A 27,575-nucleotide genomic window follows, 5' to 3' on the forward strand; every position below is an offset into this window, starting at 1 on the left:
TTTTCACCGAATAAACAATTTCCAAGCTTTTAAAGCTCGCAAGAATCTCCTCGATCCAACTTGGAATCTGTTTAATTGCAATAATTTTGTTTTTCACTCTGCAGTGAATTTCCAACGGTATATATACATATATATATAACACTTTTCCTTAGCCATCCTGTTAAGGATTATATAATTGTTTCGTGGAGAGACACAAATTTCCTGTCATATATACAGCGAAGAGAGGAAAGACGATCTCCGAATGCTGGCCCTCATATTAGTCCCTCGATAGAGCGATCAACGAGGCTAGTACGGACGGATCTCCAAGGGTTGTCCGGATTAATTTGGGATTTGCCCCGGAGCACGACTCGCGTAATCGTAAAACCGTCACTATGTAATAGCATCCCCTTGCATAATTTCACCCGCCCCCTTTTCTGTCCTTTTTCTGGACTTTCGCACTGTTCGCGTAGGAACAACCCCAGTTAAAAGCTCCCGTTAATCCCTGTTCCTTTCACCCATGATTAAAAGGATCGAACGGTATACGTTTGTAAAATCGATACTCCACGATTGGAGGAATAATCGGAGAAACTTTTTGCAGTTGCTCAGCCCTTTCCATTAGAGTGCAGCTACGGTTCCTTGGCGTTTAAGACAGGAAACGTCCTGCAATTGGCTGAATCTTTTCCGAGGATGAAACAACGATGACGCGATTAAAGGGTGGAAAATGGAAAAAGGTTAAGAGGCTGAGGAAGCATTTAGCGTTAAATAAAAGGAGGCAAAGCGAACGGAAAATGAGTATGACGAGATTGTCTGAAATATTTAACGGACCATTTGGTTGGTCCGGATCGAGAAAATAGGAAAAATCGATGTTGATGAATTTTCCTCGTGCAAATGGCAAAAGTTGGACATGTCGGGAATAATTTAGATTGTTTTTTCTACTTTTCTCTTTTTTTTGGGGGGGGGGGGGGATATCCACAGTATATATATGGACGTCGAATCGACTTGACCGCAAAGCTTTGGACAAATTCGGCAAGTTGGTGGAAATTTAAGCAAAGTCGATATCCGAAAGCAAACTGGAAGGAGGTGTAGGCGGTATATATATATATATATATAGAGGGAGAATACTAGCAGCGAGAAAGGACCATGTCGACGTAATGTTGAAGGCTCCGCCGCCACTGGTTGGCCCACTTTGCTGGCTGGCAACGACCTGGAAATCCTACCTCCCTATCGAAATCACACTCAGGTGAATATATAAGGCGAGTATTATCTCAGCCTTAAGCTCAAAATGTACCAGCCCTCCCCTTATCGGCCTCCTCCTCCCCCCCCCTCTCTCTCTCTCTCTCTCTCTCTCTGCTAGTGCTTTGCAAATAGCCATTTAATATACAGGACCGATATTAAAAGTTTTATCGGGTACATATTTGCACGTTAACCCTTCTTCCCCTCCATCCCACAATGAAGCCATTGTCGTTAAAGCTTAGCCAGAATTCCTTTTCCTGATGGGAAAAAAGGGCAAAAGATTACAGGTAAGTTGGTAGTGGAAGGGGACGCAAGGAAAAATTGATGGACGATAAGCGGAAGGGCTGATAAGATTTGTCAAAAGACGATACTGGGGATTGGTATCAGAAGCGATTATCATTCGGTGGAAAGTGGTAGAGAGTGGCCTGTTACGAAGCCTGACGACAGCATTAAGAATGAAAAAATAAAGGGGAGCCGATACTCCATTAACCTGATTGCTATGACGACAAAAGCGACCTTCGCACTCGGTCGAAAGTCCACAATTGCAAAAAGCTCGCCAACGCTGTCACCAGCCAGCTATATAGGCTGCAATCTAGATAATTCTGCCCGCACCCCTTCAATAAATTATCCAACACGTACCTCGCGTTAAAATTAATTTTTATCTTACCATCTTTGAAATTATTCCCATCAATGTGATATATATATTTATTCATCCCGCGTTTTTATCTCTCGTATATCTCAGTTTCGTTATGATCGCCCTTTCCCATTATAAACGCCCAGCCGCGTCTGGCGTCCCGGCTCCCAGTCTCCCGCACACCCATAACTAATAAAATATTTCTCAGATTCTCTGCAATTGTAATCCCCTTTGGAGCGTAGTTTTCGCCGCAAGAGTATTAGGCCATCTTATAGTGGCAGATTTAAGATGGACGGAAAGTAAATTTGGGTCGGCTTTGCGTTAACTCGAGCAAGCAAGGCCCCGAGGAGTTGCTGTCTTCGACTCCGCTGCTCGTAAATAATACTTATCCCTCAATTAAGGAGACTACTCTGTTCTAATTCTCGTGCTTTATAACCGAGCTGCTGATTACGCCATGCAATGCGTGCATTATACACTTGCATATATACATATATATGAACCTATATATACCAAGCTACCAAACTAAATTAGCAAGAGGGACAAAAAAAAGCTTGCAGTTTTGCCGGACAGATTAAAATTCGACCTACGTAACCGCGCAATCACCACATAACTTACAATTATTATACAAAGCTCCGAGCTTTGTTTAGCCTGTATTCTTTCATATATCCGTACATGTATATATGGATGTTCATTAATCTTTTTTCTTGAAATCTAAGGCCACCAATTAACAATTCTTTTCTTCCCCTGTATTTCCATTATTCGCAGACTCTTTTATAGGGAATTAAAAATTTGCGTTTGCAATGTAAAATTAAGAACGCGGTCGGATCAATAGCTGAAATCTATACATATATACAGAACTTACCATGGGCTATGAGTGGGTTGAGCTGTGATAGAGGGAAGAGTAGCAGGCGGCAGCGATCTTCGGATCGGTTGGCAACACGCTCGATTATTGGAGACGACCTCGGTGCAGCAAGATGGAGGTGGGTTGGCAGGTACGTGTCTCGCGGACGAGGCGAATTCGAGGGCGGACGCGCCGCGAGTTTTGGGTCTGAGGAGCGGCGAAGTGGAGAAGCCGTCGCGTTGGTTGGAGGTGGAGCTGCTGGAGCTGCTGGAGCCGGGACTTCCCGTCAATCTGCTGGGCGAGGCGGCGGCATAGGCGAAGCCACGAAACCGAAAGTGGGATTGGTGATAAGGGTAGGCCGCCGGTGGTGGTAGTCGATAATGGTGGTGAAATCCGAGATCCCGCCTCATGTAAGGATCACCGGGATCGTTAGCGGGAACGTAACGGTCGGTCGGTGTGTGAACCGAGGCAGGAACGTACCGATCGACGTATCTGTCCGAGTAAAGCACCTCCTGCGGTGGCTGAGGTACGTATCTCTCGACCGGTGTGTGCGCGTTCGGTGGCACGTAGCTACCGTTTCCGGCTGAAACTCCGTAATTCCTGTCGGTGCAGCCGGCGCTGGATCCTCCGGCGGTGGCGCCGCTACCACTAGCAGCGGTATTAGTACCACTAGCGCTACCCACGGTAACGACCGACGCACCACAGGACGAACTGTTCACTATACGAGCGGAAAAGCGATCCTTCGCTTTCGGAAGGGACAGATACTTATCCGCTGGCATTCCACGAGCAGGAGAGTACCGATCGACAGTAGCGTGGTGGTAACGTTCGTAACGCTCCTGAGGAGGCCCGATGGAGAACTGATGATCGTTGCTGGTGGCTTGATTGTAGACGTATCCACTCTGAACGGATTTCGATAGCTGAAGATACTTGTCGGCGTTGGATTTGGAAGTGGCCGATTGGTAGGCGTTGGTCCTGTGGCCTCCACTGGAGGCACCGCAGGAGGAGCCATCCGGTGGGCTGGGCGAGATCGAGGACTGCCCGGTGCTCCCGTATGGGAAATGGTAGCGACTTCCGGTCTCCGAGGAGGACGACGGCGAGGATGAGGTATTGGCCAGCAGACGCTCGGTAGACGAGGCGGAAATGGAGTACCTGGCGTTCTCGTGACCAGGCGAGGAGTTGGACAGGTACCGGTCGTTGCCGAACCTCTCGTTGCCTCTGCTCGATTGTCCGCAACGCTGCTGAACTGGAAGATCGCTGAAACGCTGAGAAGCAATTTCCTGATAATTGGCGTATCTGCCAAAGTCTCCGGGCGTCGAGGGCATCGTCGAGGGCAGGGTCGACGATAGGCTCGATCGGTCCACGTACTTTTGGCAGACCGTCGCCTCCACCGGCCTCTCCGAGTTGTTATTGTAATGTCTTCGTCCTTGGGAGTCCGTACCAACGGAGTATCTCTGATGAGCAGCTTCCGGATTGACCGAGCTCGAAAGAAACCTCTCCGCACTGGTGGCGATCGTCGCGTACCTATTATCGTGATGAAGAGTCTGCGGCTCCTGGCGATGATACCGTTCGTGGACCGGTGACTCCACGTGGTACTTTTCCGAGGGTTTACTGGCGAATCTCTCTGGTACCGGCGCGTGTATCGGTGAGGATGACAGCAGTCTGTCCGTGGTGATAGCAGCGGTGTATCTACCGGCAGATGGCTCCTTCGATTCGGTCGAGTAAGAACCGGAAGTGATCGAGGGTGGTCCTCGCTCGTTCTGGAGAACGGCTTGGATAGAAGCAAGCACTGGCGAGGATCCCGACAGATTACGCTCGGCAGCTGGTGCAGAGTATCGTTGCTGATCCTTGCCTCCTTGATCGAAGGATGCTGATGGCGATGTCGACTGCTGATTGGCCAGCAATCTGTCGGAAGGCGAGAATCCCTTGGCTGGCATTGGCGATGCCGGTGCGGTGCTATATCTGGCGACCGGAGAGCCTGGGGGCAGAATCCTATCAGCAGGAGGATAACCAGCCAGACTCTGTGAGGAAGCGTACTTCTCGCTGGGACTCGGGGACAAGGGGGGCGGTGGGACGAATCTGTCGTTGGCCGGTGCTGGCGATGGCGGCGACGGGAAGCTTTCCGCGGGTGAAAACGCCTCTCCGCTACCGGATACGACGGCGTTGCCACCGAGGTACTCCTTGGCCCCACCGACAACCTGTCCAGGCTCACCGGAAGTGTGCTGGAACCGCAACTCGTTACTGGCCAGCGACTGGTACCGGTCCACCGTCGACAAACCGAGTCTCTGATCGGGATGACCGTTTCCCAGTTCACCTCCGTACCTAACGTATCTGTCCGACGAGCAGCCGCTCTGCGGTAGCGTTTGACTGGACTTGCTCGTCGCGTATTTGTGGAGGCCCTGAACAAATCTATCCTGATTTTGGTAGAAGCGCTCGCCACTGCCCGTTGATAGATCTCGCTGATCCGTGCAGCCTTTTCCCGTATCTTCGAACACCGCTTTATCCGACGTCGACTTTTCGTGCCTATCCAAAGCGGATACTCGATTCCGGAGTCCATAGTCGCAGTGGTCCGAGACGATCCCGATTTGCGTCTGTTGCTGGTCCAACTGCTGATGCTGCTGCTTGTAGCAATCCGTTGGGTTATTCGAGAGAACTTGAGAGTTGCCGGAACTCGCCGTTGTTCCTGGGACCGGAGACGACGACGACCCATACTGACCGATCTGGTGCTGATGCAACAAGAAACGTTCTCTTCGGCCATAGTCGTCGTCTGTCGGCATCCTGCTGGCCCGTGGCCCGCTGTCAGGACATCTGTAAACACAGAATTTTGTGTTTTTATTCAAATTCTATATATTACTTAAATTTTCACTAGTTTTGTACATATAATCGTTAAGACAAAATGTCTAATGAGACGAGTAAAGAGAATATACGGAGTGATCTCCACTACGGAATATGGTACCGCGTGGCATCGGTTTCTAAACAATAAAGTATAGTATAAAGGCTGGTAATAATGTAGCATTGTATACTATAGGACGTGCGTTGAGCGTAAGCGGGCCTTATCGAGCGCCCCACTCCGCACCAGCTAACGCGAGCGCTATCAACGGGCAATAATCTAACTACCGACGGCTATATAAAGACCGATCTCAGAGCGCACATATCACTCCTTGTCCTCGCTCTAGCCGGAGTGTTCAAATACCTTCCCGCACAGGAGTTATCCGTGCATCATCCTTCCCTGCACAGGAGTTTTCCGTGCATCATCCTTCAGCACAGGAGTTATCCGTGCTTCATTCTCCCGCACAGGAGTTTTCCGTGCACTCCTCTATATGTTGTAACCGCCAGGACCAGGAGTTCTCCGGATCCGAGCGTGTCAATTAACAGACAATTCTCTTTTTTTACAGTTGATCAGCCCTCACGGCCAATCCGTCATCCACTTATACCAAACGTCCGATCAATTACCATGACAAACCCTGCTTCGAGTGCCTGCACGCGCAAAACTAAATTGTTTTTATACACAGTAGAATAACAGCGTTTTAGAGAATAGGTTATTGCACATAAATTTATATTCTTCTATGATAACTCTGCACAAGTGGATGTTAGAATTTTGAATAAAGCTAGAGTTTACGTATCATCCTAACGAGAGTCCTCCGAACCGTGAACAACTCGAGAACTGCAGGTTAACCCCACATTGAAAAGAGTGCGTTGTGAGTATTTATAGTATTGGATATATTTGGACGTGGCAAATGTTTCTATATTGTTATGGATATTATTAGCGCGCGCGCAACGGTATCCCGTATCGGTTACGAGCGGTACAAACGGGGCTTCGTATTTTCAATCGGTGATTGCATCGATGGCAAAGAAAAATTGAAATGTTCGAGTCATCCGGCTCTACGAGCTCCTATGGCAGAGTATAGGAGACACTTTTGCGATGCGTCGATCGTTTATCGGATAGTAGAAAAAAGTCTCCGTGAAAGGTGGAAATGGCGGAAAAAGTGTATGCTTGCCGGTGTCATAAAGATAAAATGCAGCTGGTGTTTCGCGCGAGTCACTCTGTACAATCTTCAGAAGGAAAAACACTTGGCAGAATGAAAAACCAGTGGAAACTTGGCGCTCGTCTGATCGAGATACTATATCGATTCTTCTCTCTATACATATTCAAATACTCTCCGGATATATATCCATGAAAGTTAAAACCGAGCGAGCGTTTAACTAGCGATTAAAATATCATAGTCTCTTCGCGTAACATCGCTTAATTATCTCGTTTGCCATTTTCTTTTAGCGCGTGCGATGCTTTGGCCCGTCGAGTTGGCGTAATCAAACCGCTGAAGAGAATTACGAGATGAAGATGTTGTGGAATAGCGAGCGTCGACGAGTTTTTGTCGCGAGTTCTTTTGATCGTTGGACTTTTGGCTTCTGGGAAAAAGTAGATGTGAAAATTTAAGGATGAAAAGTTGTTAGGACACAGAGCATCTGCAGTGTGGAGCTGTGCTAGCTGCGACGCATCTGGCTTAATGCAGTAGCTCTTACCCCATTCCGACCTTTTCTCCTCTTTTGCGCCTTTCCGCCCGAGTCTCGCCAGTCTCACGGACTTGCCCGTCGCCCCGTCTACCAACCAGATGGAGTATCGCGTGGACGCTTCAGGCAGTTTTTGCAATTAGCGACTGCGACCGACCACTCCGCCATCATCCTCCTCCTCCTCCTCCTCCTCCTTCTCCTCCCATTTACTTTCCCGTCCTTTTTCCTACACCTTCAACTTTTCCCTATCACAACACGCGCAACCATCTTTTACCAACATCCAACATCTACCGTTACTATACCCCGAGGTTCTTGCAGCTCTTCATCGCGTTTATCGCTCCCGATACCGATTTTTTCGAACCACTTCTTACCATCCGGTACGATTGATAAAAGTTCTTGCGAAAAGTGGTCCATGTTGCGAATACTACGGGAAAGAGAGATAGATATATAGAGTTTATTATTCGCCAGAGTCTTCTAACTCTCTGAGTGTAAGAGTAACATGTGTGCGGGGTAGAGAAGCGAAGGGACTAACATATCCTCGAACATATATAGACGGTGTGTAAGCTCGTGGATGGTAGATGTAAAACTAAATAGTACGAATAAGCACATGCTCTAGGGGGTAGTAGAAAATCAGTAATTCCTATAGACGAGGTTTACCAAGAAAGGAGGATGCACCAGAGGCTGCAAGTTCCTAAAACGCGGTGCATGAGAAGCAGGAAGTTTGCATTTAATTGGTCGGAGAGTTAAGGAGGAAAAGAAAGCAACGTTCATCGAACCTTGAAAGTGAAAGATATTGCAAGAAGCTTTTTTCTTTTTTCTCTTACTTCCACATAGAGTTTGGCTCTTCGAGAAGATTCAGGTAAGAAATATCCAGTGGATTAGGCCTCTTGGGGAAACCACTTAAAAAAAAAACGCACCTAGCTATCTACCTCAAGGTGGTGTGGAAAAGATAGCAACGCTTTGGTATTTTTCAACATTTAATTCTTCAATAAGGGAATCAATACTAAAAGAGAGAGAGATAGAGAGAGAGAGGGGTCGACTGGAGAATCATCAATTTACAAGTAAAAATTAAATTATTGAACAGCTATAGATGTATTCAGGTTAGGATGAAGAGATGTGGTCTGGAAGAAAAACTGGGACGAACAACAAAAAACATTTATCTAGAAGGATCGAAAGAAGGTAAAGTAGAGAAGACGTTGAAGCACGTTCTACCAAAAGAAAAGTACGTCGATTCTGTTCGTCATCGGGGCGTAAGAGTCGTATCTCTCGACGATAAGCGCTAGCTGCTCAAAACTTTCTTCTTACGCTTTCTTCTGTTTTTCGTTTCTTCCTCCCCCCCCCCCTCTCTCACTCTCTCTCTCTCTCTCTCTCTCTCTCTCTCTTGTCCAAATCCATCTCATTATACCTCGTCGGTCCAGTCGCTCGACGACAGAAAAGAAGGAAGCAAATCTATGCGTCGATCGTTGATTGCTCGCTATATTTCTCTCTGCAGATTAAAAAGGATGGAAAGAAAATGTTTGCAGGATTATTTACATCCTATTTATGGTACTGGAACATTTGTAACTTCGGTACTTCTATCCCAATTAATCAGTTGTCAGTAGTGGAGTGGAGAATAATCCAATTCGATGGATACAATGATTCTACAACATTTACAGCACGATCAACAATACCAGAACTTATTCATCCTTTGATCCTTTAATTGCATTGATTGCCACGCGAGTACTGTGTATTCCCACCACCTATAACAACCTTTGCCTACCCTCATGCGTTTAATTTCATTTCACTCTCGAACACACTCGCACACACGATCATTCGGAGTCTGATACACGTACGAGTGAACATTTTTTTGTCACTCGTTCCTTTAAACGAGGTTCGATGGAGCCTACTCGTAGACGATAAAAAATTAATCCAATTATTGATCGGTGTTATCCGATAGGAAGCAATAGAGAAAATTAATTGTCATTTTGTTAAAGTATTTTAATTATCGATCAACGACGGAAAGTTTCACGAGAATCTATCGGAAAATTGCGCAAGGTGGATATCGAAGTAGGTCGATCCTCGATGCGAATTTAATATTGCAGTTGCCGAATGGCGGATGGCGATTAGCGAATCGTACCAGGCGGCACACGCGAGGCCTGCAAATGTACCAAGCCACCGGTGGACATGCTCAACTTGTCCAAAGCGGAAACGCAAACGTTTCCGGTCTCTCCGAGAGACCGGCTATAGGACAGTGAGAATGCACTATTTGAGAATGGAGCAAGGAAAGGGCAAGCATTGCGAACTTTGTTAAATCTAGGAGAATCTATTAAAGCGATGCTTTGGCAAATTTACCTGACACGACTATATATAGCTGCGCTAGAGCTATATGTATCGTCCATTTTGTGTTTTCCCGTTACATACCAATTTAAACGGAATAAAATATGTAGGTTTTCTCCTTTTTCCAACTTACTAAACGAATTACTCTATATTGGAACTTTTGACATATGGAAAAATGACGTATAAACTAGATTTCATAAAAAAACTTGTTAAAATTTAGATGCTATTTGAAGTTGGATTTTTGAGAAACATTAAGTATTCCCGCGATAGTCACCTAACCGTGGTAAACTTGACTCGAGTAGAAAATCAAATGTTTCTTAATTGTTGAAATAATTTATTCATTGTGTTAAAAAGTGAGAGAATTTATGCTTTTCTCTTTACTCATAATCCATGCATCTAATCCCTTAATTACTGATAAAAGTTGACAAATAAAGCGTGTAGCAATAAGAGAAACTTCGTTTTACACTGAACTACTCAACGCTGATAGATGAGTATATATATATTGCTGAAAACCGATATTTCCCTAGTGGGAATAATTCTTTCGTCTCTGTCCATCGACAGTCAAAAATTATGAGAGGATTTATTTCTCACAGGAATTACGTAATACAGAACTTGCTAGAATACAGAGAGTCGAATCGAGATAATTGGAACGGAACCAATGCCGATTAAGCCTCTTACCGAGGAATATCAATAATGATTGCATGGTCAAATTGTGTTTGGGTAAATTCTGATTCTTTTGGAGTAGGTGATGAATTTTTATATTGAACGTGGATTTAACAGCGAGGATGGAATGAGTAGACAGTACAGGGGAGAGAAGTGAATGGAGTAAATTCATGAGTTGACAATAGCGATGCAGGAGTGCAGAAGGGGCAAATGCGAAATAATAACAGCGCGCAGCAGCATCAGGCTTTCAGTATACTACTCGATTGTACGAGGAGACAAGGAGACAAGGAGACGAAGAGTTCCTTTGGACTTTTTCCTCGGAGGGGTTTTCTCGAAGAAACCTCCTGCGACGGGGTAACGAGCTCGATGAAAAATAAAGGTCAGAGACCCCGATATGTCTCGCCGAATAACCAAGCGATGTCTTCTAGTCTTCTCGATATAACGAGCAGTCTTTCAGCCACCGAAACTCTCGTCAACTACAACGACACGCTTCTCCTTACATTTCTTCTTGGTGCGCTATATATATTTACATATAATTCTCGCAATTCCATGGCTCAACCTTCCAGAGAATCCAAGTTAAAAATAATACATATAGTTATTTACTATTTAAAGATTCAATTTTTAACTATTATCGATCGATGTTTTTGAACAATTCTAATGACATATTCGTGATAACACGAAGAAATACTTGATCAGCCAATATCCACGTTAAAATTTACAGACCTCAGATATTTTTTACTTGATTTTCTTACAATTTGAAATCGATAGGATCTATTTTTAAGCACATTGCCTCAAATTTCTTTCTAGTCTCTCAGCCAAACAGTACATTTTTCAAACAAATTTCAATGAATTATGTTGCGATAAGAAATTAACCTAATTTTATAGCGAAGAATATACGTCAAAAAATAGATTTAACAATATAAAGTGACTATACTTCTCGACTGAATCGTATATGCTACATAAAAATTACATATCTTTTTGACCGAAGAATCTAATTAATTATTTAAAGCTACAATGTAATGGTTAAATTATCAAGATCTACTAAAAACAGGCTGCAACCATCCATATATTAAACTTATTATTAAGATATTTCTGAAAAATTAGTTTGCAATATGATATCACTTTCCATGATATATTATCCAGTTTTACGAGTATGACGTATAAAAGCTGTTCGATGAAAAGAAAAGGAATAGGAGAAATTCTTTTGGTAAGCATAATTTTATCGGGTCCCATGAATGAAATGTTCTAGGAGGTAAATTCCCCGTTGATATAGCAGGATTTATGGTGGTATACATAGGATCCGATTAATATTATGCATGGGGAGACGTTTTGGAAAGTTTTAGTGGATTTATGGAGTGGGTTGTAAGTGGGATGGGAGGAGGGGGGGGGGGGGAAGCGCTGATTTCAGCGTTGCGATCTCCCGCTGCTCCTCTCTTCTTGCACCGGAGTCCAAATGGCCCGGCGGCGGCGTCGCGCGATAGATAAAATAGGAAAGCGAGCTTTGTATTGGAAATGGCGTAAATTCACTCTCGTAAAATTGCGGTCTACTGGCGGCAGGGCCGGCAGACAGCAAAGAACGGCAACTGCGGGGCCGTAAGCGCGCAACGACCGATACGAAATCAAGTGGTGAAAAGCACGCAGAAGCTAGCGCCACTCCCAAACTCTCTTCAAATCTTCTCACCTTTTGTCTTTAATGTCTTTATTATTACCACTCAATATATATATATTTATGTAAGAGAGAGGTCGCGACCGAAACTTTATTTTAACCGTGATAAAATTCAGTGGAGAGGAAATATATTAAATGCATGCCACTCCCTGCAGGCTTTGTCCTTGGAGAAAATAATCACTCGTGCATTTTAGGTGAAAAGATTTGTAGATCACACGACAGCTATACTGCTTATTACATAAATTTGTATTTATCGAGGCCCATAAATATATGGTTGACGTTCCCTCGGCAGGTACGACGGAGATTTATGGTCCTTTCAAATTAGTGTCATCCGACGGGGCGTTTTTCATCGGCATATTAATCCGGATACACTTTCAGTCAGATCCAAAAGTCTCGGTCTGAAAACTAGGGTCGGAAAGCCATTAGCACCCGTCGCTCTGCTCGATTCGAATTTCACGCTGAACTTGCGTAACTCACCGACAAAAAGATTGGAAACCCATCGTGATATCCTGCAATCGTAAGTCCAGTTTCAAATAACGAACAAAAGACCTAGCTCGCTGGCTCGCGCAGGAATTATTCTCATCTCTCAAAGATGATTATTCCCACGCACACACACACACTTAAATATACATACGTATATCTATAGAAAGCATGATATAACATACTTGGTGGAAAGAAACTTTTTAAATCCGATCTTTCCAAGAACCACTTAAATTATCCGGAAACTGAAAATATAATGGATTCAAAAGTGGATTTCTTTGCTTCGCCAGTATGGAAAAGGTGCAGGTTCCTCCAACGCCAGGCTCCTTTTTAATAGAAATTTTTAAATTTCAATCCGCGCTCGCGCGGCCCTTTTCCCACATTCTATTGAACGAGTTGACGGTCTGGAATGAAGATGAGGAACATTTGGAAAATCGCGTTGTTCAGCGCGCAATATTCATCGACGCGTTATTCGGCCTCGATGTCAGTTATTATTTCTTTTCCCATATGCAATATTTATCTTGTAGCAGACGCGTCGTGTACCGCGCCCCATGAAACCGATTTCTAAACCGTTCAAGCCCATTCTCGCGTCCAGTCGAATAAACTCCGCTATTGCGCGCTATATATGCAATGTATATGCATGGATACTCGACCCTCGCGCTGAAAATTGCTGCAGAACATATACATATATATCGAAGCGATGGAGAAACCTCGAGAAACTGGTGTCAAATAGTCATACACGCTTATATAACCCACGTGCTCGTCCGCAAATATATTGCTAAGCTTCCTTCAATTAAATTCGATGTGCCATTTCGACGAGAAAAATAGATCCAAGTATAAGATGGGGAGGGGGGGGGGGGAGCGGTTTAATGAACGTAATAAATAATATCGAACAATAGTGGTCGACCTACTTCTAGTGAATATATATATATATATATATATATATAGAGAGAGAGAGAGGGGGGGGGGGGGGACGGACGGGAAAGGTCACGGAAAAGACGCGCGAAGCCGAGAAACGTGGAAAATGGCAAAACTAGGAGAGAATATCCTGCTTTGGTCAGACATGAAATTGTGTCACGAGTAAAAAGCGCGCTGAAAGTTAACGGACCAATTGAGAAGGATATTCTAATTAGAAATAATTTTCCATCGTCGTTTCGGTCAGACAGGTAAATTTATTTGCCAGATTTCCGATAGCAACTCATTTATGTATAGAGATAAGCTGCACAGATTTATTTTAGTAAATTTCGTCGTTTAAAAGCGAAATAGATAACGATAATTGATTATACAGTTAGAAATACGGCAGTTTCTACGTTATGCTGGACAAGTGCTCGTATCAACAAAATTGATTGGCCAATATAAGCCTATATGTGTGTATATATATATATATATAGACGCGCGCGTTCAATCTGAAATCATAAAATAGATTTCCAAGCCGTCCGATTTGCATCTCAGCGTTCACCAAGTTTTTTCCTCTAAACGTTAAAATGCAGGAAAAACGTGATATGATGATCACTTTTACCCAGTTTATCGCAGTTCGGAAAAACAAGAAGGAAAACGCTGCAATTTGTGGTTGCGTGGCCACGGAAATTTTCGTGGTCCAGTGACCATCGCTATAATTAGTTCCGATTATGATTATATTGAAAAGCACGAAAATCGCATCGTTTCCACTTAATTGTCCGCGCGTGTCGTCCAATTATTTCTAGCACGTGGTGTGTCGCTAATTAACAAATCCTACCAAAACGAGCAAATTATTATTAGTCGTGTAGTTTTCACTAGGGGCAAAATGAAGCTAATTTTTCTTCTTTTTCTCATTTTCACGAGGAACGGTAATTATTGCTAAACAATGACACGTCAAATATATGCAAGAATAAACCAATGAAAGCAATAGGAATTAAGGCAGAAGGCAAGAAGGTGGTAAGATTGTCATTCATGATAGCAGCTGGTCCATATCAAATTGATATGCTGGCAGCACATAAACCAATATCACTGTAGCGCAGGATTGAAGCGGAAATCGATGGACCAGATCGACTTGGCCGCACGGAGTTGACGGAGCTGACGGAGCTCGCTCTATTCTCCGCAGCAAACTACGTCGATTCTATGCCACAGCGTTATATACATGGTAACACGATCAGATATATATTATACTCATGAGAAAAAAATGGAGGATAAAAAAACGATGAGGCTTTCCATGAACCATGCCAAGGGCTCACTGGCAAAACTCCACTGGGGTGTTCGTTCAATTAAATTAATTATCCATCTCGTCGTTATCCTAATATGCTATATATATATATATATATATATATATATATACCCGATACACTAATTATGCACAAAGAAACAATAAATGACATATTACGCAATACCAATCTCTCTCTTAATGGAAAAGTAAACACTACAGTTTATCACTACACATTTATACTCATCCTAATGCATCAGCTTCTCCATTCACGTGGAATACGCGCAGCAATATTGTTTTTGGTTTTTTATAAAGCGTCGACGGTGCGTCGAGTGAAAGTACGATTCCCCCGAGGATGATTGATAAATGCTAGGCGAATATCGATAAAACGATCAATCAAGCGAAACGTCCAGTATCCGAATTTTCTTTATCCACGAGAACTCGACTAACTCGAGCGTTGCCGAGATTCAGAAAAAACACTGTGCAATCTACCAATGTACAGCGCTTCGCTTCTCCCATTCTCCTACCACGATTCTCCATGCTCTCTTGGATTTTAAACCGCAAAACCATCATCCAACTCGCGCGTAATAATAAGAGACAAAAATCTACGCGTTATGGCGAGCGTTAAAATAATCTGTTTTTCTACCGCGGTTATACATATAACTACGAAATATATGTACTCGTAAAGTTAGTCAATATAGCCAATAGCAGAGTGCAATGTGCATGGCTGCTGCAGAGGGTAACTCTAATCGTATACAGGTAACGGCATGTCGCGATCGAGGAGAGATGATGAAAATTGCACGAGCTTCTGCTGAATTTCCTCTTATATAACGTCCGTGTTCTCGAGCACTCATTTATTATTATTATAGTTTTTTCCTTTCCAGCAGGTGCCATAAGCCTCTCGCGATAAGCTCGATGATAAAAGATTCTTCTTAATCCTGAACCGATTGATTTTTATCGTAGCTGTGTATGTATATGGATCGTACGTTATTATTATTATTATCAGCGAGTGAAGCCTGTGTACACGAGCAAGTCCACTACGTTATATAAGATATACAATTCCTTCCACTGCGAGAGATCATCGACAACGTTGTTTGCAACTGTTTGTTGAAAAGATCCGAGGAATTTCTTGTACTCCGCACGCTTCGTACGTGTAACGTAACATTGATACATTTATTTCCTTTTATCCTCAACGATTTACGAGCACGTGCTTTTTGCGTATAGCTCACGGGAAAACTATAAATTGCGCAAAGTCGCGATAACGAGTCTGCTACGAGTCTATCTTCTCCGAGTGATGCTTCCACCACACACACATATATACACACCTTACTAATATATACATACTCCGCGCGAAATGATGCCATTACAACGTTTTAGCCTCTAATGTAACGATTTTATCAGCATAATGCACGATAGGAGAAACTAACGTGACGATTCTGTTATCGATAGTGTATATGTATAATGCATCGAGTCTATCTGTCTGGTATTATCGGTCCAATATAATGTCTAATGCACAGGTGTTCTGCAATCGGTTGAGGATAATTGTTTATAGGTATATACAATCCTGTATTAAGAGCGAGGAAAAAATAGTCTAGCGTGGAGAGTGGCGAGATAAATATAATTACGATATAATTGGTTCGTTAAGAAGTTTAAAGGGTTCCGCTAAATGAATAATGATAATGGAAGAATACTGTATATAGGAAGGTACAGAGAGCGATAAGTGCGAAGCTAGACTGCAGGAGCAGAGATACGATTTTGATTAAAATTGATAAGCTGGTCGTGCGCATTGATTGGCCGGAGATGAAAATAGGCAGGCGTCATGCAGCAGCATTAATTAATGACGTGTCGCCGGGTCGATTCCAGAAGCAAAGGTGGTGTGTGGGGACAAATTGGAAAATGAAATCCGGACGGAAACTGTCAATAATTAAGGGGAGACCGAATCTACCGATTATTCTTACTCGTAGATATAAAAACTAGATTGTAATGAGACTCATTATATAGGAAAATGTAAAGAGAGAGAGAGAGAGAGAGATAGGGAGCTTTATGGATTTTTTGCTAGCGCTAGTAAGGTGCATCCACAAATACTAGAAGTATAACAGTAACTTTTTAGCCAAGTAATAATCAGCCTCGGGCTCCTCCGTTGCGTTTGTCTACGGAGTAGCTCGTTAAAAATGGAATGGTTAAAGCCGCTTTTTACATCTCTCGTTGCCTCGTTTCCTCGTTCAACGGACCCGTACCGAGTCTAAGCGTAAAAACAGAAACGCGATGGTCATGCAGACGTCGTTATTCTTATTAAGCCGAAAAAAATAATGGTAGCTTTATGTTGGTCATTACGTATAATTTCGACTTCTCTAATAACTATTGTACCGTAACTTTGCAATGAGGTTGACGAATAAATTCATGTATATGAGAAAGAGCTAAAAAAAGGTGCAGGCACCTATATATATATATATATATATATGTAAGAATTAAGGAAATCAAGAGTGAAAAATAATTGTAGACTTTGAGAGTCGGAGGGGGGAGAGGGAATTTTCTTATTAAGTCAGCAGAGCGGAGAGAGTTCCAGGAAATCTTTCGCGGGTCGCTTGTAATTTGCGAGCGTGTAATTAACGATCGTTGTTGTCGTTCGTTATCGCAGTCGTTAGGCCGCCGACTGACGCCCTGCCGCTTGGATTTCGAGGACTTTAGCGTCTGGTCGTTCTTCCTAATTGAGCTACCCCCTCCACCGATCCCTTCCCATGTACCGCCTGACCTCCAGCTGTAATTACATTGCCAATCTGCAAACGTTCAATTGCCAGTGGTTAGCACGATAGAGGAGCTCCATTGCACGGATCATCCTTTCCGAATCCTTCAAACCACCCCTGTGCGTTATTCGATCCTTGCAATTATATAAATATACCTTTGTACTTTTTACATCAATCTCGTTAGGCTTACTTCAAGGTGGTTCGACCGCTTGCAAGTATATTATCGTGTAATGAAAATTCCTTGTATAACGCTATATAGTACTATATATTCTTAAAAAATTTAACTAGAGAGTATATACCTCCATGCGCGCCGCTGCACCGTGATTTCCGGCAGAGGACCAATAAAGAAGGGCCATTATTTTTCTTTATAAATTCAAAAAGTAGGTTTTCCCGATAGGGTTAAAAGGCGGATTGCGTGACCGGCTCGACAAGCACCAATTTCGCTCATTTTTCTTCGAAAACTCTCGTGTCTCTCGTGTCTTATTCACCTTCGTTGCAAAGGCACGTCGTAGACGGATATCAAGAACCAGTTTAATCGTACGGTTTAAATCTTTTGTATCAGAGATTTGTCCCCCTCCCCCCTTTGCCCGCGATTAAACAACGTTGCGGTTGCAGCAACATTCTAGATAAAATCGAGCAAATAAAGGAAAACGTCTGTTTCGCCTTCTCGATCCCATTTATTATCGAAAATCCAAGTACGGTAACGTTTATCTGGATCCGCGACTAACCGATGACCGTTTGATTAGCACCTCTCTAGCCTAACATCAGTAACCCGGCGAAAGGATCGAAGAAAAAGCGGAATGATCCTTATCTCACGTTTTTCCTGCACGCGTGGGAAATATAAAGGAGAATTCCAATTCCTGCGCTTCCGATCCTATCAATCCTTTCACTTTTCCTTCCTCTTCCCTTTTTTCATCAAGCTCTATCGCTTCGGTACAACGCGCTGCATCGGAAAATCAAAAGGCTCCGCAATGAAGATTCTTTGTTAAAAATCGTCTCGATGAAGAACGACGCCCCATTTCTCCGTTATTTAACGCTGAGAAAATCTCGCACAGTCGGCTCTAATAACATATATCCCAACTCCCACTTGAATTATAAGAAAGAGCTTCGAGACAATAAGCCACGAGTTAACCCGCCTGACCAATGCTTGACTCTAACTACTGATCCACGCTCCAAACTCGGAGCACGAAGAACGAACGATGAACGAATCATTTGAATTTGTCCTGCAATCGGTGCACGGATGTGTTTATACATAGGAAAGCAACGTACGAACGACAAATAGTCGTTCTATAGTGCTGCGCGTACGTACGCTACAAGGGAATGCATAGGGGAAGGAAATTTTGCCGCTATATGCCGGAGGAAGTTAAGCAAACGATCAAGTTTCGCAATTGAGGAATATAGCAGAGTGTAATCCGGGACGAGTGGAAGTCGGGTCGTCGGGTCGTCGAGTTGCGATGCATTCAAGATCGTCCAACAGTTTCCCCGAATTATTATGTCCGTTTGACGATGCAGCACGCACACACACACGCATACATACACATAGTTTCATCTTAATCACCAATCTCTAGGCGCAATTGGCGCAGCTGGCGTTTATAGCGGCGGTCTCGGCGGAACCAGCAACCGGGAACGTCGGGCTGCTGGACCATCCTCGGCATCCCCTCTCTTGTCCGACTATGACCGCGGGATTATCCCCTTTGGCAGCCTCGTTACTACTGCAGCCTCGGACCACCACTGACGTCATTGGATTCGCCGCGAGAATCCCCACCAAATGACGGAAACCACGCGTGCCTCCTCTTCCATGCATTTTTCGTCTTTTAACACGAGACACATTGTGCCTATATATATAATAATCAGCGCGTGATTAGATATAATTTTATTTCAGTATTTCTTTGTTATTTGTCTTTCATTGCATAAAAATGCAATGTATATATGATATATAATAAAGGGAAACTGATATCTTGACCGCGGTGCTCCCCGCGATACACGTACACGTCCGGGTCTCCGAAGTTGGAGGAGGGCGGGGTACGAGGGGAGGTAAACGGGACACTCGAGCACGTTTGTTAATTAACGCTAATTAATGAAGGAAGCTCTTCCCTCACAGTATCCAGCAACGACAAGCGGACAACTTTGTATAACCGCTAAAGCGTTCAGTAACATAAAGAAGCACTTGACAAAATTTCTCGCCGGGGTCAAAAGGTCGCTGCACGCTTAAACGTACAGCGTGACTAAAATTTCACAAGGATGGGCAAAGCTCGAGAGGTTCGCGATGGGCCACTTATCGATATATGGGTATCTTAATTCCTAATGATGGAATTTGCACTAATTGCATCTATATATATATATATATATATAATAACTGCATACGTATTGGGGTTTTGAACGATCGTTTTCTCGGTAAACGATAGCACACACGATACGTCTACAGAGAATTTTGCAGTATCGGTCGAGTGACGAGATATAAAAGATCCCAGCACGATTATATATATAACATCATCGGATATGGACAGATGAATAGCGAAAGGCAAAATGATGCGTGGCACGCGAGACAAATCGATGAGCTCCGCGTTTACGTTTGACGTGGAACTCACGATTCACTGTGGAATTTAGGAAGACTCGGTAGGTATATAGTGCGTGGAATTCCTCGAGAGTTTCTTGGTAAAGTTTCCTCCACGGAATTCTCGAGAGCTCCTTTCCCCCCTCGATGTTGCGGCGACGCACCGCGCCGCGATCTACGGTGTCGCGAGCATCCCTACGAGTTTCCTCCTGGCACGAAAACTTGTTTCCCCATCCATCCATTCCCCCACGCATCCACTAATTAATTTGCACTCTTCGCACACACAACTGCACACCTATATCTCCTTAACGAGATTTTACGCGGGAAGAGACGCAATGGTGTTATCAGCACCCGGAGACGATTTAAGTCGCGGTATTTCATCGCAAATTAACACTAGATTTCCTATCGATATATATATATATATATAGACAAGAATATATCAAATTCTGCGCTATATATAAGTAGCGAGATGTTCGTAAGATAGTTATATTATATATTGAAGAGAAACAGGGTGTTAATGAATTACCTGAAGAACTGAATTTCCGATTATGGATTTCGTCAAACTATAAATATACATTTGTCGTGTGATTAGACGCTTTTGGAACTTGTATAAAAAAACTTTCATAGTTGAGAAAATTTCGCCAGCAGCACGCTGTCCTCCCCTCTGTGTGCGAAACTTTTGTCCGACATAAAAAATCTCCAGGTGAGCGTGTGAAGTCGACGATAAAAGAAAAGTTGGCACGCAGGGGGACGGAAAGTTTTATCAGTATAGCAGTATCCGCGCATTATTATTACATATTACGACCAAGTTTCGCTGGTCGAACCATCCTTGTCCAAAGCTTAGCCTCTCTCACCTTTTTGCACCTCCTATACCAAATCCAACCAAGTATACCTACGTATATATCATGCTACATAATTATTGATCAACCAAAGTAGAATGGCTTGATGGAAGGTTCATTATTGCCGGGAGTTGGAGCAATTTTGATCGGCGCAATACTATTTTATAGCCGGGATTTTCTCAGTGTGTGTGTGTGTGTGTGTGTGTAAATTGTGCGTAAATGGAGTGAGCCAACGCAGGCGGGCGTTAATAGCAGAGCAAACAATGCAAAATGATTGGAAACGGTATTATTTTCAACGGGCTCTCACTACTGGATTTCCAACGCTCTCGAAAAACAACCATTTCGGCCAGTTTCATTTTACCGAAAATTTCCTATAGCGGAATATATAATGGACTTTTGGTTTCCACCCACCCCCGAATATCGCTTTCTTTCGCTCTAAAAATAAGTGTGATTTGGCGATAACAATTTCTTCATTGCTCTGTTTTTTCTTCAAAAATTAACAGCTACCACATGAGCTTAAGAAGGAAAGTGTACGTAGAACCTATACATATATGCATCAGTGAAAACTACAGTAATTGCGCCAGCGCACTGAAACGATCAAAGCGAATTCTCCTATGGTATTACACATATATATAGATACACATATACATATAGTGTCGCTAGAAAAGTGTCGATTTTTGTCATGCTATATTTGCCAAGCCACGCATAGCATGGAGCATAAAGAGCACACAAATCCGATTAAAGGCTCAAGCGGTGCAGGAATTAGCTTGAAATGTAACTACTAACGAATCCGCAAATTATTTCTCTTATAATTTCAACCGCGGCTAATGCGACCAATTTGTCACTCTCCGTTGAGTTATTCGATCGAAAGGTATATAGCACCGTGCATGGCTGCAGGACTATCGCGCTGGTATCTATACACACACACACACACACACACACACACATATATATAGTTTGCTATTCGGACGACAATTTTTGCCTCTCCGCATCAGCATCAGCTGTATAAGTGGATCGATTAATTCGAGTTGGATTACGAGGAGGCTCTGGGAGCATTTGCCAGTTATTAATTACGATTATTAATGACCACTATTACAGCTGCATTAGCGTACACACACACACACACACACACACAGGTGTGTATATCAAGAACGATGCACTTGGCGAAATAGCGCGAGTGATTATCAGACTCGAAAGAAATTGATTTGCCACTTGGCATCGATATATAAGAGAGGTGGGAGCAGGACGGAGCCATTCAGTAGCGAAAGACCGTGCGGGTCGGCCGACATTGCAGCTAGAGGCGAGATTTTCCAATCCCCCCCCCCCCCCCTCTTCTTCGCAACCGCTTCTCTTTTTCTTAGATGCACGACAAGGCGAATCTCGTGAAAGAGTGGAAAGAGCAGAAAGAGCTTCTTCCTCCGATGTGCCACCCTTACATATTCCGCAGTCGTATGTATACGAGAAGAGCTGCATCCGGAATGTACGGGTCACCGAAACTTGCCTAGCTGCAAATAAAACGCTTATTGGGATTCTATTTGCCAGAGGCAACGTTTAAAATGCAAACTTACCCGGCAATATTTACACACCAGCTTTTCTCAGCGAGTTTGCTCCCTCGCCTATCTTAAGACCTCAGCCAGGCTCACTCCAAAACCAACCTGGCTAAACACAATTTTTATATACCTTTTTTTCAACCATTTTCAATGGCTATTTTCAAGAAAAACTCGTCCCTGTTCTTCGATACTTTCCTCGAGTCCTACTTCGAAAAGAATTCCATGCCACGGAATAATCGTGCAAGTATTGTATAAAAGAGGGGTTAATCGCGAGCCAGTTCATATACTGCAGATCTTTTCACTTTAACCTGCCTTCCTATATATATTATATATATATATATACTTAACTACTCTGTTTTCATATTTTGAATTGCAAGTATAATTCAAGAGATTCCACGAGTACAGAGCTGAACCGTGCATTTTTTTAGCCTTACTCACTCAGCCTTACTGAAAAATTCTATGCATCCGTGAGTGAACGCGTTAGCAATAAAGTCCGCTTTCATTGGACGATGAAAAAAATGAGAGATTTAGTGGTCGCGTGCACGTGCATGATAAACTTGGCCTCCTATATAATAGAATTAACCTCGATTGACGTCAGCTTCGTTATTTCGTTCGAAAAGGCGCAGCTTTAAGGCGATGTCCAAGCCCGGTGTACCTGCGGATTTTCTTCGGGTGATGATTTTGGGGAAAAATCGGAAATCGAAGATCGCTTGAAATGTTAAAACACACACACATATTTAGATATGCTAGACGATGCATGGTGGTTGGAAAAGCGAGCGCAACGACGGTGATTATTCGAGCAAATAAGTGGAGGGACACGACGACTACGCCGGCTAGGACGAGCTGTGCCAACGTTTTCCACAAATCGTTTTTTCCTCGAATGAAATTCGACCAGAGGGATATGAATGAAAAAGCGCCGGAATTTCACGGCGCGACCAGCAACAATATACCTCAATGTTGATATGCCAAAAGCGCAGCGAGCTTTTCGTCAAAATATACATACATACATATATATATAGATACGTGAGCCCGTCGCGGGACCCAAGAGACGTTCCCATCATAAGAGATATGTGTTTGAAATATTCCGAGCCTGCCTGCTCTTTTCTCTCTCCCTTTCCATTACAAAACTTGCATAAAAATGTATTTGCGAGTGCTCCGAGTCTGTGCATGAGAGCAACAACAATGAAAAAAAAAGAGAAAGAAACCGTATGAATTCTATCCTGACGACTCGTCTGTGAAAGCGTCGGAATAAATAAATCAAGGGACTCGCGCGAGATTTTTTTTAAGGGACAGCAACGTTTTTCTAGGCGTCCATTAATATAAGCAAGAAATCTATACACACACATTGACATATATAGATATATATATATATACGCACTGGAGACTGCTAGCTACTGCCTGGTCGAGCGATAATTCCAAACAAGCGTTTCTAAGCATAGGGTGCTGGAATCGATCGTACGCTTCGCTATTATTCCCCCCAACCCCCTCCCTCGGGCCCTTTCTCTCTCATCCTGCCTCAACATCCATTTGCAAAGCAGCAGCGTTGCGACAAAAGCGACACGCTTCATTGCTAATTAATCGTCGTCGACCTGATTGATTTTAGCAATAGCCATTCCAAAACTACTCGAATCTATTAAACCCTAAGGATATTCAAAGTTTTCGCTCAAAAAGTACCCTCCCTTATTCCTGATCATTCCGTCAGAATTTCCTTTCCATTTTCTCAAGTCCATCTCGGTGATGGCTTCGCATATAGACAACTTTTTATTATTATTATTATTATTGTTGTTGTTGAAGAGAACGATGGAAGGATTCCGTTGACCTAAGCTGTCGCGATGAAACTATAGCCGCATTATCAAAAACGTGCGGGAATACAAAGCGAATTGTAAATCCGGCGCGAGTTTTCTCTCTGCGCGCTCAAAGCCTCGCGTTACAAAGAGTTGACCTTTATTCTCGGCAATAAAAAGTCGCGCGTAAATGTGTTTTACGCAATTAAGAAAAAACTTGTCCTCGGCTAGCACCCTGCGGTGCCACTCTGATTTTCCCCATTTATATTGACCGAAACTTGCCGAAATAAGAGAAAAACGCCACGAAGAATGATTAAATCAAAATAACATACATTGATTGAAATATTTCCATTTAAATATTTGCACGGTATTCGCGAAATTTAATTGAATGCATTAAAATTGAGTTTATTAAAATAGTTCTTTTAATTCAATTGAATCGGTTATTATAAATAGAATCAGGTAAATACGTTTAATTTAGTTAGCACTCTAATCAAGTAACGATTCATCTCAATCAAAGAATTTTGTTCTCGGTGTAATATAATATATATATATATATATAGTCTGCAGCACAGGAATAAAATCCTCGCTAAAGAATCCAAATAAAGTTTTCTAAAAAACTGAATTCCTTTTGAGATTTTTACGAGCATGCAGGATCCTTTTTGTTTCTAATATTTATCCACGATACTTTATTATATTTGCAGTTGCAAATTGCTAGAAAAAACTTGTCATTACAATCGAAAACTTGAATGGGTGGGTTTTGCGAAGCGAGAGAATCGAGATCAGGACTATGAGAACTCGAAGAGCGACGAGTTTTCGGATGCCGAAGAAACCAAATTTACTGGTCCCCCCTTCCAAAATTCAAAAACACCATATTCTTTTCTTCTTACTCTCGTTTACTTATCGACGAGGTTATGTCAAGCGCTGTTGCTGTTAGTCACAGATGTAAACACGCTGCATCAATATTGTCTACGGTTGTTTACAAATACGGAACGACGTCGAGAGTCGTCAATGTGTGGATAAAGTGGCGATAAGCGTTCTTTAAAAAGAGCGGAAAATGATGATGAAAATCTATGAAGTAGTGTATGAATATTTGCATTTTATGCGACTCTAGAATTTTTTTTATAGCACCAAGTATATGCATCCACCACGAGACGCGGGTAAAGATTGCATGAATATTGCGCGTATACATTGTATACTCACTCTGCACGAATATACATGCGGAGGGTCGGCCAGCAACTGTAGCGTGGCATTATTGGAATAGGGCCCCACCAGACTTTTTTTTTTATGCGAGTGGAAAAGTGGAACGTTGATTGCGTCCAAACTGCAATATTTGCCATTTCTCCGTTATTCCGAGTTGCCCGCGCAATTTACCATCCCCCTCCCCTCCGCGTGGGGTGAACGAAATAATCGTCCGAAAATATATTATAAATTCATCGTGCGAGAGAAACAGACTTTAATAAGCTATATACAGGTAATTTCTCATATATATAGAGAGAGAGAGAGAGTACGAAGAGAGAAGGTAAAAAGGGAAAATAGGGGGTGCAATGGACAGTGGATATTTCTTGAAATTTTCACGCGCCTTCTCGAGGAAAATAATGGATTGTACTTGCGACATCAAGCAACTAAATTTAAATATATAGTGTACTTTATGCATGTACCCGAGAGACGGGTAACGGGGGTAACATTAAATTATTAGATTGACTGTACCCGTGAGGCATCGGATGCGAACGCCCGCTTTCTTAGTCTGCAATCTACGGAAAAACTTGAAGCGTTTTCTCTCTTACATCGGGGAAAATAGAATGGAGCCGATGCGATGGGTTGAAGAAGGAAAGGGGGGGGGGGGGGGGGTAAAAAGAGACACGTGGAGATCGAGCGGACCGACAGAGACAAAAAAGGAAAAATTTGATGAAAGAGAGTTGATGAAAACTGTATAAAAGAATATATATATATATATATATATAGAGAGAGAGAGAGAGATATTGAAGAGGTATAAGAATAGAGTTAAAAAAGAAGAGACGTAAAAAGTCTAAAGGAAAATAGGGGATGAAACTGAAGAGATAGAGAGGGAGCGGAAGAAAGAGGTAGAACGACGAAGAAGATATATGTTGGGAAAGCGAGCGAGGCGTATCCGACAAGGAGCGAAACGACGTCTTGGTTATGGCGAGTCATAAAATAGGCGGCGCGAACGTCATATGAGATAAGAGCCTGAGTTTTACACCCGACAACTTTTGATGGCTCGGAATGGAATACGCGATCGAAAAATATTTCCCTGCGGGTGAGAGAGCGCGTCTGTCGAAATCATCTGTGCGCGACTTTCACGCGAGATATATGATATGGCGCTAGCTTATTAAATTCATTGTTCCACGCATTTCCATCTGTCATACGTATTCCCCCACTCTCGGCATGCACTATAGTACCTAAGTATGTATATGGCACATCGAGACGTAAGGACAGATCCGTGCACGAGGCGCCTTTAAATTATTATTATTAAAATTATTATCGAGAATCTGACCAAAGAAAAGGACGAAGGATAAACTCGTTCCTCAGGTTCATCCCTGCACCGCGCTACTCCGTTCATCGGGACTCCCGCGCGAGATAAAGTTGTAAGTTGGCGAAATTTTCCACGAAAAGATGCTCGTGATTTACGAGCGGGCGACTCTCGAAGAGTGATTAAACTATAGGAGGAAAATGTGTAAGGAGGCCATTAATAATGTAAGGAGATTTTCCAAGAGTTTCTCAAGACAGGGGTTATGGGGTTCTTTGCGAAGCAGGGGCCAAAGGGGGAAAAGCTCCGACGCGACGCCGCGCGCACCACTACAACGATAAGTTTTGGCATAATAATGGGACTGGGGACAGTGGGGACGAGGAGCAGCAGGAGGATGCTGCGGGGAGGAGCTGGTACCGCAACCCCCTCCCTGCCATCTATACTATAGACTATATATATAAAGCTGTGTAGTTTTAGAGAGCAGAGCCAACCCTCCCGTGCACAACTTTCTCTTCGTTGTTTGGCCGACGATGAAAAAACTTGGCTGAAAAACACCACCTCCCATTGCATCTTATACCTCGCTTCATCCCTCTTCCAATAACTTATTTATCACTCCTACTCCGTAGATTTTCCAAGGACGACAGGCGCGAACAGCGCAGGGATGCTGGAAAAATACTGGGAAGCAGAATTCATGATAATCGTGGCCAATTGAAAATGATGTCGATTCGACGCCAAGGTAAGAAGAAAACGAACTTGAAGACCCTAGAAAATAGGGAGAGGAATGCGAGTCGAAGGAGGAAAAAGCTGCGCGAACAAGGCTGAAATGGACTGACCTGTGCAAGTGGAAAAGTCGAGTGCTTACCAGCTGGAAGCCAGCGACGAAGCTACATAGCTGCAGGTGAAACGTCGTTCCTGCGTTTCCTGCATGCACGGGGATAAAAGGTGACATTACGTGGAAAAAAGTGGGACAAATTCCTGTTAATTGCCAGGCGCAAGAAAATTTCCATTGATTCTGGGGTAAGAACTCTGACGAAGACCAGACGTGAGGGAAAGTGATTCTAGGATGAAAATTGGCCGAAAAGGATTTAATAAAATAGGTTTGAGGGGGGGGGGGGGAGTGGAAAG

At 43.3% G+C, this 27,575-nt stretch overlaps 1 protein-coding gene across 5 annotated transcripts in view; it reads right to left on the reverse strand.

Moving 5' to 3' along the window:
* Window positions 1-27,575, reverse strand: part of LOC136776501 (inactive rhomboid protein 1) — a 138,828-nt gene that overhangs the window by 72,490 nt on the left and 38,763 nt on the right. For 4 of the 5 annotated variants that reach the window (XM_066732066.1, XM_066732064.1, XM_066732065.1 and 1 more), the window contains exon 3: window positions 2,709-5,492. In XM_066732066.1, the coding sequence (XP_066588163.1) occupies window positions 2,709-5,461 (2,753 nt within the window). In that variant the 5' untranslated portion in view covers window positions 5,462-5,492. The remainder of the gene's footprint in view (window positions 1-2,708; window positions 5,493-27,575) is intronic. The other variant, XM_066732067.1, reaches the window with a different exon arrangement.

The sequence above is a fragment of the Prorops nasuta genome, unplaced genomic scaffold, assembly GCF_024137725.1.
Source record: "Prorops nasuta isolate Cenicafe-Biocafe unplaced genomic scaffold, Cenicafe_Pnas_1.2 PNAS00009, whole genome shotgun sequence".
In the NCBI taxonomy this organism is placed as follows: domain Eukaryota; kingdom Metazoa; phylum Arthropoda; class Insecta; order Hymenoptera; family Bethylidae; genus Prorops; species Prorops nasuta.